The sequence below is a fragment of the Magnolia sinica genome, chromosome 2 (assembly GCF_029962835.1).
Source record: "Magnolia sinica isolate HGM2019 chromosome 2, MsV1, whole genome shotgun sequence".
In the NCBI taxonomy this organism is placed as follows: domain Eukaryota; kingdom Viridiplantae; phylum Streptophyta; class Magnoliopsida; order Magnoliales; family Magnoliaceae; genus Magnolia; species Magnolia sinica.
In genome coordinates this window covers 11,233,032-11,250,328 of record NC_080574.1, presented here as the reverse complement: position 1 = coordinate 11,250,328, position 17,297 = coordinate 11,233,032, and the positions used below count along the sequence as shown (strand labels likewise).

At 40.2% G+C, this 17,297-nt stretch overlaps 1 protein-coding gene across 1 annotated transcript; it reads left to right on the top strand.

Annotated features, from left to right (window-relative positions):
• Nucleotides 1-1,343: 1,343 nt before the first annotated feature.
• LOC131234728 (protein DETOXIFICATION 27-like) lies at nucleotides 1,344-16,587 on the top strand. Its single transcript, XM_058231670.1, has 8 exons — nucleotides 1,344-1,649; nucleotides 1,721-2,262; nucleotides 2,463-2,549; nucleotides 2,788-2,844; nucleotides 13,536-13,774; nucleotides 15,309-15,427; nucleotides 16,067-16,153; nucleotides 16,256-16,587. Exons 1-8 carry the CDS (start codon nucleotides 1,395-1,397, stop codon nucleotides 16,301-16,303), a joined length of 1,434 nt encoding a protein of 477 aa, XP_058087653.1. The 5' UTR covers nucleotides 1,344-1,394; the 3' UTR covers nucleotides 16,304-16,587.
• The last annotated feature ends 710 nt before the right edge of the window (nucleotides 16,588-17,297 follow it).

Here is a 17,297-nt window from a genome sequence, read left to right as displayed (position 1 = left end):
CATGGGATTATATACCGGGATTAGATCACCCAGTCTGTTTGGCATGCCCGGCCAAACCCGCGATTTAACTTCCAATACCATCCAATCCGTTCCAATCCGCCCGGCCAAACGGGCCCTGAGTAAACTTTCACGAGTGATCATGTGCGGCTCTCGATTTTTTAGATGTACAATGAGGGCGAGGGAATTGACCATATGCCCAAGTTGGATTCTTTATACGCATGACAGGTGGGTCATATAGTGAGAGTTCACCATTAAAAAAATATGCGGCAAAACATGTCAAGGGAATCGTATTCGGTAAAGAAAAAATTAGCACTGTAGACAAAAATTAGCACTATTTACGAATGCAAGTACGAAAGAGATATTTTACATTGGACAAAAGTGCCCTTATTGTAGAAATTGCTACGACTTTCATTTGTGATCTGTTACCCTCAAATTTTTGCTTGTAATGATTTTTTAGATCTATGGTGAGGATAGGTGTTGATCATATGTACGGTTTGTATTTTTCAAAGCATGACAGGTGGGTCACACTAAAGCGAGAGGAGTTCACCGTGTAAGGATACCCCGCAAAAGATATAAAGTTATCTCAGTTGAGGGGCCTTGATGTATTTTGAATGGGACAAAAGTAGTCAATTCGTGTTAATCGCCTCCATGTCGAATTTCCAGAGGATCACTCCCCCATATTACTCAGCCGGAAAGGGATTGCGTACTGACTAATCTTTGTGGGGTCCATCGTGAATTATGTATTTCATCCACTCCACATATCCATTTTAACAGATAATTTTATAGCTTGAGCCCAAAAATTAAGTTAAAATCTCAAGTCTACCACACCACATGAAACAGTGTGGATTGAAAGTCTACCGTTGAAAATATCTTAGGAGCCAAAGTTTTAGATGAAGCTGATATTTTTGTTTTCCTTTCTTTCATGTCTACGTGATCTTATGAACTTGTTGGATGACAAATAAATATCACTGTGGGCCCTATCAAGGTTTCAAAAGTGGAAATCACTATTCCCATTGTTTCCTCTGGTGTGATCCACTTCAGAGTCAGATATGCTTCAATTTTGGTATCAACCCCTAAAACAATATTTAAAAACAGATGGACGGCGTAGATAAACCATATACGCTCAAGGTGGGTCCAAAAGAGTTTACTCAGTACGATAAAAGCGTACTTATCGTACTGAGTAATTCAGTACACAATTCGATTTCTCCTCAGCCCACTTAATCGGAGTAATCATCATGCAAAGCCATTTTAGCTGACATAAGCACTTACAGTTGCCTGACGATAGCCTGCTCGGCTGCCAAATCGTAAATGCGCATTAAAGAGACGTCTCTCCCTCTCTCACTCTCTCTGTATCTCCGAGAAGAAAAATAAAAAAAGAAAAACAGAGATACGAGATGGAGGGAGAGGAGGAGAAGGTGCCTTTGCTGCTTGAATCAGCAGTCGAAGCCAGCGACGTTGGTTTGGGCTGCAAGATCCTGATCGAATCAAAGAAGCTATGGCAGATCGTCGGCCCTGCCATCTTCAGCCGCATAGCCATGTTCACCATGAACGTCGTATCACAGGCCTTCGCCGGTCATTTGGGCGATCTAGAGCTTGCTGCCTTCTCCATAGCCAACACCGTCGTTGTCGGACTCGTCTTCGGTCTCATGGTAATATTCTTCGCCCCCTTTCTTTCCATATATTACAGATTCCTCCAATCAAATAACATGCAATGCTTCAGTTAGGTATGGCCAGCGCTCTAGAAACTCTATGCGGACAAGCTTACGGAGCGAGGAAATACCACATGTTGGGCATCTACATGCAACGGTCTTGGATCGTCCTCGTTGGCATCTCTATCCTTCTTTTGCCGATATATATCTATTCAGCTCAGATCCTGATGCTCATGGGTCAGCCACGTGATATCGCAGAGTTGGCAGGGACCATGTCTCTGTGGATGATCCCTCTTCATTTCTCATTCGCCTTTCAGTTCCCTCTACAAAGATTCTTGCAGTGCCAACTCAAGAACGCTGTCATCGCATACGTTTCTGCATTCGCGTTCGCTGTACATATATTCATTAGCTGGCTGTTTGTGTACGTTCTCGATTTCGGTATCATCGGGGCTGCATGCACCTTGAATTTCTCATGGTGGGTGGTGGTGCTTGGTCAGTTTGGTTATACTGCTTTCGGAGGGTGTCCTCTTACATGGACCGGTTTCTCTAAGGACGCTTTCTCTGGTTTATGGGAGTTTCTTAAACTCTCCATTGCTTCGGGTGTTATGTTGTGGTACGCTCTCTCTCTCTCTCTCTCTCTCTCTCTCTCTCTCTCTAAATAATTTTAGTTTGGTTTAGACATCTTAACTTGAGTTTATTATATCTTTTGTATGCCACTTTATAATTTCTCAGTGCCTGCATGTCAACCATCACACTTTGCCCGAGTACAAAAGAATTCCAACGTTTGTTTTTTTATATATATGTTTATCGCAGTTTAGAGAACTGGTACTATAGAATATTGATCTTGTTAACCGGGAATCTGAAGAACGCTGAAGTCGCAGTCGATGCGCTGTCCATCTGGTTCGATTCTTCTACTTCATTCTATTTTATTTTTTATTTTGAAAGTGTTATGATATGGACCTGATCTGGTGTGAATCTCATCACCATTCGATCTCCAACGTTCCCAATATTCGCCTATTCGGTTTTGACCGGATGGTGGTCAGATTCGCGTGTAGTGAAGTGGGTCATTTTTCCTGTACCTTATTCACTGAAAAATTCCTTTAAAAAAAAAAAAAAAAAAAAAACCCTTGTTTGACAGCATGAGTATCAACGGCTGGGAGTTGATGATTCCACTTGCATTCTTCGCCGGAACTGGGTATGCTCCCTCACACGCTGATTATGATTATTATTATTATTATTTATTTATTTTATTTTTATTGTTGTAAGGATTTTTACCCAAAAATTCCTCTTAAATTTCAAAAGTTCCCACCAAAACTCAAAATATAGCTCATTGTGCTTTACACGACTCATACATTTTTCAAATAGAGTTGACAAATGTGCATTTTGATGTTTGCAAGCGGTACATATTATAATTTTCTGCAGTAGCTTATTTTATATTTAGATTGACTATATATATATATATATATATTTTCTTTTACACATAACGATTGATTACATTTATTAGACCATCTCGGATATCATACGAATACTCTTACTCCGGTGGTAGACTCTCAAGAGTTTCAACACCCGGTTGAGGGTTCTGAGTGCCCCAAAATTTTCCACTTTACCTATATCTTAAGAAATAGTGTACATTATGGTAATTTCTCAACTCAAAAAGTTCTTCTTGTTTTTTTTCCCTAACATTTCCTTTCTTAGAAGATTTTTTACTAGGAATTTTGCCGTTGCTCCGATAGTGGGTGGTGTTGATTCGCATGATGTTACTTTACAACTTTTTCTAGCTAATTGACGCAGGGATGAATGTGATGAGGATAAAAACTCTAAGTCCACGGAGCTTCTCTGGACTCCTCACAGAGACTTCTCGAATCCACGAGAGACTTCTCGAATCCACGAGGAAAGAAAGCAAGAGAATAGAAATAAATTCTAATAAAATTTGAAATTGATTAATTGATCCATAAAAACGAGTTCACAACCCTTTAAATAGGGGTACCAAGAAATGAGAAAGAAATTAGAAACAAACTACAACTCAAACTCCTAGAATTTGCGACTTACAATAAATAGTAAACTTACTATTTATAGACGGTCGTGATGTCTGCTAGTGTGCAAGATTTTCGGCCAAAAATAGTAAGTGTCCTATTTGGCTTCATCAAACCATTCTCCTAATTATTTTAAGCTCTTTTCATGTTCCTAAAGCCCGACGGATGAAGAGTTATAATCAAACTAAAGCTTACTATTTATAGTAAAAATGAAATTAAAACAGGGAAACGACCATCAATCCAGGAGTTTTTTGTAATTCCGGGCTGCGCAACCCGGCATAGCCAGGTTGGTTGGCTTCAGTAGCTCGTTCTATTCCAAAATTATATATTTTACGTCAGGTAATTCATTCCGGATTGCAAGATACGCTCGATTTAAGGTTCGATGGTCTGGATCACTTCTGTCGTCGATCGGACCTTTTCTGATCCATCTTAGCCATGTAACTGTATGCGACCCACTCTACATCACTAATTAATCCCGTTTCAAATAACTTATTATTAGGAAGACGAATCTAGTCACGTGGATAAAAATGTCAGCCTATTGTACGCAACACATGATTACCGGGTTAGCAAATCTGGTACGTCGTAATGGATGGTCCATTGTACAAGAACCATACCAAAATAACACAGGGTCAACGGTTCAGATTCGGAAGGAAGAGTCATTAGTTGTACGGTCTCCGGAGTCCAATCAGGGTGTTTGTCGTACATGGCCTGAAAAATGGAGAGTCCAAATTATATCAAGTGACCACAAAACCATGTCTACGATAGAGGGGCGATGAACCCATAAGGTGCATTGCATCTCGAAATCGAATTCTTCTAGGTTCTTAGGTAGCGTCATTGATATCATCCACGGGCACCACGAGTGCTGATGTGGCACGCGTCTATGAGGACAGTGCTTGGTGAATGATACATGGCCCGCAAAGCCAGCAAGCAAATGCATACGGCTCGACCAATCAAATCTCGCCACGTCACCAGCTGAGGGTGGTAAGCTTCCCAGCACCTAATCCGCGTTTGGAAAAGATTGACCAAATGGCCGAAATACATGTATCAAGTTAGCTCGATGATCAGTTGGAAAGACTTGGCTAGTAAACATCCACGTAGGCGACCGACGGACGGACAACCTTTCATCTGATTCAAGTGAGCACGTGTCGGCCACGTGGTTTTCGGTACATGTACAGGTGGCAAATGGTTTTATTTGCATTTGTTTCCTCGCGAATGGATAAGTTGAATAGTCCGGCACGGGTGAAAGCTGGCACACGAGAGTAAATCCCATCCATTCGTGAGGCGGGGTCACTGCAAATCTCAGATTCAAGCTGATCCACTTTCGACTTGCCCGCAACGCGGGGTTGCATGAATCCCCTGTAACCCGAAGCTAAATGGGGCCCACCGTTAATGTTTGTGTTATATCCATTCCGTCCATCTTACCACGCCACATCAATTTTTGGACATGAGGGCTATCAAAATCTTCAGTGGACCACACCAAAAGAAAACAGTGGAGATGGAAGCACCCACAGCTGAAACCTTCACGGGCTATATTATTTAGATGCCAGGGAAACCATCGAATCCGTTCTGAGGTGATTTCTACTTGGATGAAGCAAAAATAAAAATATCACCGTGATCCAAAATATCTGTGGCCTCAAAACGGTTTCAAGTGTGGGCGCTCAATCCACACTGTAATTTCGTGTAGTGTGGCCCACTTGAGTTATTGATATCCCTCTTGTTTGAGCTCATATTAAAAAATCTCGTGGTGAAACATACATATAGAGTAGATACAGTAAAAACATAGGTGGACCCAACACTCCAGAGACATTTGGGTTACAGTTCAGGCAAATCACATCCCTCGATAGGCTGAAAGTGACCACACACATGCATTTAGATATGGACGCATGGACTATCATGTGTCGACTATCATGATGGGGTAAGGATTGGGTACTGATCCTGTATGTGCGAAACTATGGGACATCATTCTATGACAGATCGCTATTAGAGATGAGCTCGCAAGTCATGTTTAGGAAGGTAGTCTAGAGTTGGCGCGGCTTCGGTAGATCCCCTATGGATCCCTCACTGTGGGGCCCACCTAGATGTATGTACCTTACATCCATGATGTCCATCCATTTTGACAGCTCATTTTAGTAAATGATTCCAAAATTGAAGAAGATCCAAATCTCAGGTGAACAACTTAACAGGAAGCAGTGGTGATTAACGAAAAACTTATTGTGAGCCATAAAAGTTTTGCATCAAATTAATATTTGTATCATCCCTTCATTTGGGTCTTTGTAACATTAAGCATTTTGGTGGCCCCAAGAAGTTTTAATGATAAGTATTCAATCACCACTATTTCCAATGGTGTGATCCACCTAAGATTTGGATCTACTTCATTTTTAGAATCATGCCCTTAAATGAGCTGTCAAACTGGATATATGGCATCGGATGTCAGGAACATTCATAACGGTGGCAGAAGCCTTACCTGTTTGGTGTAGGTTCTCCGCTGGCCCCATCTAAGCCATCCAATCAAATCACGTTACGTTTTGGGTGAATCCAAAGCGGTTTGGCTAGTAATCCCAACATCAGCCAGCTAGCCGGTGTCAAAGCTCTATTGGCCTATTATGATGCATGTGTTTTATCAATAGAAATTCACAATTTTAAAGTTTTTCTAGGATATTATTAGAATTGTTACTAATAAAAATATCAAATCATCATTTTCTGATCTTCATCCTAGTTAATTTGAATCGGCATTATAAATCTTGTTCCACCATTCCAATACCTCAGTAAGTAGGAGAATGTGTCATCCAGTCTTTCTTACTGTCTTCGCCTTTCCTATGGTCTAAGTTCTTGATTACTTCCTTCATCTTATTATCATTTTTAGTGCTACACCCAATTAAGTTTTCCTAAATGCATTTATTTTTAATTCTATTCTTACTCATCTTGTCACTTGTTTATTTTAACATCCTCATTTTAGCTAATCGTATGAAAATGTTATCCCTTAACTATGCAATATTCTATCACATAAAACATAGCTAGTCTTATAAGTATCCTATAAAATGAGCCTATAAAATTTTTCTTTCAATTTAAGTGGTACAAAGTGATCATACAAAAACTTCATAGATGCATTTTCATACTTTAAGCTTGAATTTTATTAACAACATCCTTCTTAATCTCTTAACTCTAATGAATTATTGACTCAAGATATTCAAAGTAGTATTAAAATATTTATTAGAAATTAATAACAAGCAATATTCGATAATTTCAAGTGGCGTGGTTCACAATGTTGTTTTTAATGGATGTCTCAAAACTCATGCGAACCACACCACGTGAATTTTTTACCACGTCAAATCTGTCAGGATATCTTCATATATTCTTTGCCATATTTGTCACAGTAATTCTGTCAACTACCCATCGTAACCCTATCCTTGCTCGTCTTCTTGAGTATTTAGTTGCCATTAACTAGATGGTTAGGATCTTTTTCCTTACCTGAATTCCTGAGATTAATGAAAATCAAAGGTCAGTCCAAATGAAGGATGGTCCAAATCATCGGTTAAACCTTTTTAAGACAACCAATTTGTAACTCCTACTTTCTTAGCCATTGATAAGAAAGGCAAAGATTCTTAAAGCTCGCACTATTCATTGAGAGAAGGAAAAAGATGCTAAAGCTCGCCCCTATTTATTAAAAGAAAAGAATAAATGATAACGATGGGGATGAACAATTATGCATGAGGTGCAGGATACTTTTGAAAGGATTGGGCTTAGCTCACCACAACTAGTCATAGAGTCGGCACATCAGTTAGTGGAGAATCTGCATCAAATGCACCTATTCCATCAGGTTGGATGCTACTTTTTCACCGTGGATCCAAAAAGACAGGTACAATCCAGGCTTATGCCGGCCACACCATAGAAAGTAGTAAAAAACTATGCCTAAAGACTTTAAATTCACGTGGTGTGGTTCACGTGAGTTTTGAGATGTCCAAATTTTCAGGGAACTCATTCATCTTGGTGTGGCCCATGGGACAAGTAGGTTGGATGGCATAAAAAGTAATGCTAGAACATGCACAATTCAAATGATTTTAATGGTGGGACTTCCTAACTCAACTATTCCCCATGGACTTGAGGTCTTGGTATCGATCCCTAGTGGGGGTGGCTAATATGGAGTGTGTGTACAGACATGGTTGTGTACTAACAAGCTAACCAAAAAAAAAAAAAAACTATTCCCCATGGTTTAGCCCACCTGAGCTTTGACTCAACCTGATTTTTAGGCTTTAGTTCAAACACAAGGTGGATGAGGTGGATGTGATACAGATGAAGTCTTCCATCCACGTCAGCCAATAGTCAAGCCTGTAAAGGCAAGGGTTTTTGTTTTCACAATATATGATTTAATTAACGGTGTGGTCCACTTGAGGTTTGGATATGCTCCAATTTTAGGCTCAAGGTCTAAAATGATATGAAAAAACGGATTGATGGCATGGATAAAACACATACGTCATGGTGTGCTCCACAGAGTCCTGCCAGGACAGAGGTCAATGGTGGCCATCCGCGTCCATAAAGCGAAAGTGCCTATTTAACAGAATAAAAGTGATCAACGCTTTCTGGTACGCGTGTTGCACGAGAACTGAATAGTGGTGACCATTCTCGCTTGGTGACCCTGCACGGATATCTCTGGTGGCTGACGCGGTATGGCCCACCGTAATGTATATATTTCATATTCACACCATCCATCCAGCTTTTCAGTTCATTTTAAGGTATGAACCCAATACCACACCATTGGAATAACGGTGATAATGACACCAACCGTTGGAAACCTTCCTAAGGTCGGTCATAATATTTATTTGTCATCTGACCTATATTTTTAACGTCACACAAACCCAGATGAAGGAAAAACACAAAAATATCACCTTGAACTAAAACTTTTGTGGCCCGGATTCAATTACCGTTGTTTCCTGAGACGTGGTCCACTTGAGCTTTGGATCTACTTATTTTAATGGATGGATAGCATGATAAAACACAAATCACTGTGGGCCCTACGGTGCCTGGCAATCCGCTTCCTCCCTTCTCACCTGTTGCTCATCAGGTCATCAGCACATGTTGCCCCACACGCAGAAACTGCACAGAAGGGCATGCAAGTTAAAATATACTGTTTAAACAATGGATCCCAGTTTAGATGTGTCATGAAGTAAATGTTATGCTTGTTGAATTATTTTACTGATGGTGGACATTTATTGGACGGTTAAAGATGAAAGTGATCACAAACTGTTCAAATCATCTAATATTGAGACCGTGACTCTGTGCCAGTGATTCAAAAATTGAGTCGGTTTAAGTTGAGTTGATGTATGCTGTGTGCCTGTGTCTAAACTATAAAATATGTGAGTGCATGCATGCCTATCATGCGTCATACTCTCCCGGAGTACCAAAAAACTCCGCTATTATTAAATGGGAAGTGGATTGCGTACTCAGTAACTCGGTACGCCAAGTGTGATGAATAAAATCTGTGGCCCTACTGTGATTTATGTATTTTATCATCCACTCCGTCCATTCGTTTTACCATATAATTTTAACGCTTGATCCCAAGAATGAACCATATTCAAATCTCAAATGGATCACACCACAGGAAAAAGTGTGAATTGAAGGTCTACTGTTGAAAAATTCTCGGGGCTACGGAAGTTTTGGATCTAGCTGATTTTATTTTTTGTTTCCATTCATCCATGCCTGTGTGATCTTATGAACAGGTTAGATGACAAATAGGCATCACCGTGGGCCCTAGGAATGTTTCAACGGTGGAAATTATTATTCCCATTGTTTCCTATGGTGTGGTCCAGATGAGCTTTGGATATGCTTAAATTTTGGGCTCTACCCCAAACTGAGTTGGAAAAACGGATGGATGGCGTCGATAAACTACATACATTCACGTTGGGTCCAACAGAGTTTACCCAGTACGCAAACAGATTTCTATTAAAAGGGTAGAGTAGCTATGCTGATTTAATGTTTACGGTCAGCTACTCGTATGAAAGTAACATTAACATTCCTTGTTATTTTTTTAATAATAGAAGTGTTTACATTCTTTAAACATCCCATCAAGATAGAGAAAGATCATCTAACTCAGGCGTTTTTTAGTCAATGTTTTCTAGCAAGTGGCAAGGCTGATGTTTTCTGGAGCACGCGCGTAAGGCGTGTCGGCCCTAGATGTCTGCTGGAAAACCGAGGCATACAGAACAGCGGGCACAGACACTGTAGATGACTTGCTGTGAAAGTGTGGGTCCCATAAAAGTTCAAAAGTATTTGACGGGTTTCGTCAATAGTCAAGTTTGATATACATGTTTGGCTGGACAGTCCTTATGTTATTGAAACAGAGGGTCCTACTGCCCCACACACTAACAGAACGCACTCCAATATCCAGACCGGATGCAACAACAGCATGTGGTTGTGGGCTCTGAACTACTAGCAATAGCTAATGTGTTTTAGTCCTAAATCTATATTTTTAGTGACTGAATTTAAGAGGATCTCTCTTGCTGTTGAGAGAAGAATAGCCTTTTTGAAAATTCATCTAGATATAGATTATGGAAAAGTAAATGAGAAATTAATGGGAGTGTTAGGATAATAGGATATTTATATACAACGGTACATATTGTTGATAGTTATATGAGTAGATTCATGTATAGCGGATATGATTTCTACATATTTTTTTCTTCTACTATATATTCCTATCATTATTAGTGAAATAAACATTAAGATATATAATTTCCATTATGTAATTTTTCGTGCATAACATCATGTGATCATAGTCATGATCTTAGCCCTAATTGTGTTCTTCTGTTGACCATCTTTGGTCCGCCATTAACTGCAACCCATCCAAAAACCCCACTACAAAACTAGTGATCTCTAAACCTACCACTATCTCTGACTCATCTCTGACTCATCTTTGTCAAAGTCTCCATGCTTCCCATTGCAATTACATCTCCGCCATGTCACCGCTACCATTTGCAGCACCTGCATTTACATCAAATCTAGTGAGCCAAACCATTCCTACAGCCAAATCATACACGTTGCATAAGTCACAAAAAATGGCTACTTATCCCATGATGATTTTTATAGTCATTTTGGTATATATTTCAAGCTGGGTATGATTAATAATCATTACTCCAATTTGAGAGAGATTGTTAGAGTATAGGATATGTATGTAAAACCATACATATTATAGATAATTATATAGGTGGATTCACACACACACACACACACACACGTGTGTAAAGATCTCCACAGATCTTTATAGACAACACCAAAATTAGGCAATTCTCCATTTTTTAAATGGGATCTGGAAGTTGAAGATGTTCCGGAAATTGTAAATAGTTTGAGGTTAAAATTCAGAGCGATTTCTGTGACACTCCAAGCGATTGGAATCTGATAGATTTAACTGCGCCACTGCCACAGGATCAAGGAAACATGATATCGGAAATGGATAAATGATGATAGGACACGACATGAGATTCATGAATACTAGGGTATATAATAAAGTTCTTTCAGCTGACATGAACCATGCGCTTAAGGGCCTTTTCGCTCGAGTGTCTTACCTAGAGTTGGGCATCAGTCAGTTGGATCAAGTTAGGGTTGACCCGACTCAATCCGGTTTTGAAATAGGCCTGACCCGAACTCGACCCAACTCGGTACTGGGTCTAGCATCCATAACTCGATCTGAGTCCGGGTCTGGCCTGGACGACCGAGTCTGACCCGGTCACAAGCACTGATGAGTCAAGTCGAGTTAGCACCGAGTCAGGTTGGGTGCACTGGCTATCCATGGGCTGAAATCACAACTCAAAACCTAGATTCACTTGTCAGAATTGTAGTGTCTTCATCAGCCACACAGCATCTCAGATCTGAAACGTTATATCTGAGTTTTTTTAATATAAATGTATAAGTCGAGTTTCGGATGAAGTCAAGTCAGTACCGAGTTGGATTTCAGGTCGAGTCAAGTTACTGGGTGACTCAAACTTGACATGGTTTGAGTTCGGATTGGACGAAGTCAACTCGATTCGGATTGACTCACCTACTTGGTAAGAATCGAGTCAGATCTCAACGAGCAGGACGAGTCGAGTCATCCCCTGCCCAACCCTAATTAATCTTACCCTCCGTCATATGGACTTCTTCAGTTGAAGTAACTCATGCTGCATTTTCTCTTCATGATCATCTACTTTCAGGGACACAAAAAAGTTAAGATACTTGTTCCATAGAAATTTGAGACATAATCCTTCTGCGTGTTACAAAACAGACCAATGATCTAGATTACCCAGCCATGGGCCCCACTTGTGTAAAACAAAGAACTTGAGTATATCGTGCTAAGACGCTGGCCACGTATCATATCACATGATTCCTCGTGTCGAAGTTTATGTTTAAAGAAGGGGTATTCGTCTAAGACACGCACTTCATTTCATGTGCATATCTCATCAGTCATCCAATCAAGATCAGTGTATGCTGTCACCTACCAAATAATCAAAGTGAGTGGACCCCACAAGAGCTTTTCTTGCTTTATAACCATTGATTACCGAACCCAAACTCCTAAATACGTAGAAGTTGGACCACACTAACGTGTCGTTTCTTCCATATTCTTAGGTTACTTCTCTATCATCAATGACATACCATGAAGGGAAGTCATTTGAAATACCATGTAAGAGTCTGACCCTTCGTATCGATGGAAATGATAAGATTTTTTTTTTTTTTTTTTTGGTTAGTCCACTCCACTGTCGATGTACAACTAATTGACAACTCATATCCTAGGAAGCGGATTGGCCGGTGTACACACCACCGATCTGGCTGATGTGTGTTGACGTCACCAAGTTTTGCAAGTCCCATCATGAACTATATGTTATATCTAAGCGGTCCCTTCATTTGGCGAACATAAGACGAAAAATAAGAAAGATTCAAAGATTAATTGGACCACACTGCAAAAAGCAGTGGGGGATTGAACGTCCACCATTGAAACCCTTTTTGGGTAATAGAAGTTTTGGATATTAGTTTTGGATTAATATGATATTTGTTTTTCGTATATATCTTGGTCAGTCTGACTTATGAACAGATTGGATGGAAAATAAACGTTTTTTTGAGCCTTGCAAATCTTTTAATGGTGAGAATCAATGTTCTACTGCTATTTGTGTTGTGGTCCACTTCAGCTTTTGACATGACTTATTTTTGGGCTCATGCTCTGAAATGATATGCCAAATACATAAACAGTATATATAATAAATACATCATTGTGAGGTTTATATAACCTTGATCTCCTTTGAACAGTTGGTACAGCTTGGAATTCGAGTACTGTCAGTGCCCGTCTTCACACGACACGTACTCACACCATCCAGGTCAGTGGTGTGTGCTACACTAGCCAATCCGCTTCCCATATGCTAAAATTAGTCCTTGGTTGTTACCTACATGATTTTTAAAGTTATTTTAATTTTTTATTTGAAAGGTTATGCCATTAATACATTTTTACATATAATGGCCAACATTAACACAAATTAAGCGGTAGAGAACTCGTGTCCCACTGTAGATGGGTCACAGACTTAAAATCAGATTGATTGGATTCATCCTAACCTCAAATTAATGGACTTTTTCTCTTTATTTATTTCACTAGATTTCCACCAATGGGCAAATCAGGGTATCATGTCGGCTAGGATTTGGTTTGTGACCCATCTAAAATGGGGCCTACATTCCTTCGAATACAATCTATACAATCTCTAAGTCCATGCATATGAACCATCAGACTCTGTGAGAGCGAAGTTCTTCACATCCATACATACTAATTCGTAATTTTTTTAAACACTTCCCTAATCAATGCTTAAATCTTATAAATTAATAGTCTGTGATGTTTGTGATTATACAGAGTACGTGTTTCAAATGAGTTAGGAGCGGGAAATGGGAAAGGTGCCAAGTTTGCTACGGTTGTATCTGTGGTCACATCTTCGGTGATCGGACTCTTATTTTGGGTGCTGATTATGGTTGCCCACGAAAAGTTCGCTCTGATATTCACATCAAGCACCATCGTTATCAATGCAGTTAACAGATTGGCTGTCCTATTGGCTTTCACCATCCTCCTTAATAGCATCCAACCAATTCTGTCTGGTGAGTCTTGGTTCAATTTTAATGAGTTAGATTATAGGCTCTGTCGTCCACCAATGTATGATATCCGAAATAATTCACTATCTAGATCAGAATGCAGCAGCAAGAAATCAATAGAAAAGCAACTAAAATAACAAGAGAATAAAGTATATGGATTTGAGTGTCTTTTAATCCAAACCATTAATGGACTATGTCCCAGAAATATCCCAAATTGAAAGATCTTAGCCATTAATTTTCCCTTTCCTAGTTGATTGTGGACTGCTGGTTTATTTCTTTTCTTGGCCATCTATTTGTGGGCCACCAATCTAAAGGTTGGAATGTTATGTTAAGGATATTTTTGGGGATGGTCCATCCATGGTGAGGTCCTATCCCATGTTGGAAAATTAATGACAACATGATGGATGATCAGAGCCATTGGTCTCTCCAAATGAACCGATTTTAAGTTTGGCCGTCCAATAGAAGGCGCTCGTTCATATGAGTTGGACTAATACCTTCAGTTTTCTATCTGGTCCATCTGGATTCAATGCAAAATTCCACATAATGTATCAAGCGATCAACACCGTGAAATTTGAAATGGCTTGTTGATGCTTGTAAATAGGTGGTTGAGATTGAAATTTACACTGGTTGAGCATGCACAACCATCTTTTCCACCAATGTTGCACATCTCTGCTGTGACATTTGAGCCATGCCAAAGGGGGGAATCAGGTATGCTAACTCATCACAAGCGCTGCACCATTGAAATAAATGGATGGCTGATGGTACAACTCAAAAAGTACAAGTGTACCCCACCTGTGATCTGATCAGCCTGATTTTCAAGATAAATGCTTTTCATGCTGGCACCTAAGTTTTGAAAGTTCATATATCGTATGCACATCTGAGTATGTTGGTAAAAAAAACAGAACTGCATGCTAAGTCAGCATACAACTGGCCGCAGGTGATCAGTTTGTCATTCTTATTATGTAAGCACATCACCACCATGTGAGTCACGCATCTCACTGTTATACTACACCTTCATGCATCATCACAATATAATGGAATACCCATACGTTCACATCTGAACCGATCGAAAATCTGGACCGTACAATATACTGGAGCCACCTTTTATTGCACACACCTTGTTTAGCCTTGATTCCAGAAATCAAGCTGATTCAAACTTCGGTGGGCCACTAATTCACTTGGTATGGTCCACATGAGTTCTGGGGTACTGTGATTTTTTATTTGTTCCTTCATCCTGGTGAGGCATATCAGATGAATGGTTTGGATGGCACAAAAACACCATGGTGGACCCTACACAAACCTAATGAAAACTAATGGTGGGCGTCTCAAGTTCCACCCACGTGGCTCTCCTCGCGCGAGGTACCTACTGATGCCTTCAGTTTCTCTACCACCCAATTTCAAGCCCTTGAACAAATGGTTAGGATCACACGAACATTAGCAGTTTTTGGGCCATCAGCAAAATAATGTTCGGTACAACAGACGGATGGTCCAGATGGATCAATTTTCCGAGGTTATTAGCTAATAAATATTAGTATTGCAGGTGTTGCAGTGGGGTCAGGTTGGCAAGCGTTCGTGGCATATGTTAACATTGGATCTTACTACTTGATTGGAGTTCCTCTTGGAGTTTTCTTAGGATGGGTATTTCATCTTGGAGTCCTGGTATGTCTATTTCAATTTTCATCTTCGGAAAAGCATCGACGATTGAGATAGAACTGGCGACGTGTGGGGTGATCTGGATCGTCCATCCATCCGAGGGGCTTCACCTTGGATGGGTCAAAATAAGATATGGGCGGGAGTTGGGTCTGGGGCCTTTGGGGTGAGGTTTACAAGAATTTTTTGTTAAGGCCTAGCCCGAGCAGAGGAAAAGCACCGTTAATGAGTTTAATGGGTGGGCTTGCTTCTGGAATTGAAGGGCCAAATATTAAACCGATAGCCTGATGTTCGCGGCTGATTAAAATTTGGACCGTTAAGAGGCCGGACCCAACATGGCCTGGCCTGGTGCATTCCTGGCTCTGGTCTTAGGATACCAAATACGGTTGAAGCCAGTCCTGTACTTGTGTCAAGGTCCACTAACAGATATCACCACTGAGAATGGGCCCCAGCTACGGCCCAATATGAATGGGCCAGCTACATGGCTGAATTTTATGTGGGATAAATAAAGCGGCAGAGGTTGGGTTGACCCAGTCCTGACCATTCTCAATTACTAACTTGTATGAAAATCGCACTTAGCATTCTTTTCTCTCAAAAAAAAAAAAAAAATGATATTTAAGCTTTGAACACCTGCATATGAAATCACAGGGCATCTGGGCTGGAATGATTGGTGGGACTGCCGTCCAAACGCTGATATTAGCTTACCTCACAGTGCGGTGTGATTGGGAGAGGGAGGTAAGGCACACATTATATGTAGCATCCTTCCGCCGTATTTTGAATTATTATTTGTATTCATTTAATTTCTTAACATGGCTAGTTTGTGCATTTTCCTCCCAGGCCATGAAAGCGAGCACAAGAATGAATAAAGAGGTGGTTTCTTCATGAAAAATCTTGAGGAGATTGAATTTCATTAATGCCGAAACAACCGTAAGTAGATTCACCAAGGGGCAATGGATTTAGGTCGGATGCCCAATTGGCGAAGTTCACATGCATTGTTGAACTGATATTGTTATTTTGATTCATTCTGCCGCATGTACTGACGTGGTACACGTAAGATTCAATGGGCCCATCGGGTGCGCTGCATTGCAAGCATGACCTTGACTAGTCCACTTATCAGGAAGGCCTGCTTTGTTGGCCCACCAAATGAATGGACCAGTTTGATTTTGGGATATGGTATGTTCACTTGGGAAACCCCACACTATCGAATTGTCCTAGTCAGTGCCTACTCATTTGAAATTCATGCTGGCCATAAGCATGAGTGAGAGTGACCCATTAAGTTTTAATCAGGTGTAGTTTTTTTTCTTTTATTATAAAAGTTGTATGCACAATCCTAATCCAAGTAGGAAGAATCTAACATGCTAATTAATGTAGGGTGGATAAATAATGACTCAATGCAAGGTCAGGATTGCACAATTTCAGGGTAGAAGGGCCCTAATTCAACGAAAAGGGCCTAAACATGCACTATAAGTTTCAACAGCCATAACTTACTGACTAGGTGTCTGTTTCAGACTTATAACATGCCACTCGATCAAAAGCTATTGATGAGCTTTACGCCATGGCTAATCACCTGAGGTCTATTGATGAATTATTTCCACGGAAATATATGAAAATTTGAAAATATTGGCAATATTTGACCCAATGGTTGGGAGAGGCATTTCTGCGTTGAGGGATGATCAGCACTCCTTCGGTGGGGTCTGCAGAGCAGAAAATTAAAAGTACAATTATCTTAACCTTGCAATTAATGGTGGCCGAAGGAAATCTTAATTGTAAAACGGTGATTAGTCCATATTTAAAATCACAAGTATCAAGAAATCTTAACCATGTGCTATGGCCTGTAAAGGCCATGTAACGTTTGGTCAAAACTTGTTTTTTTTTTTTT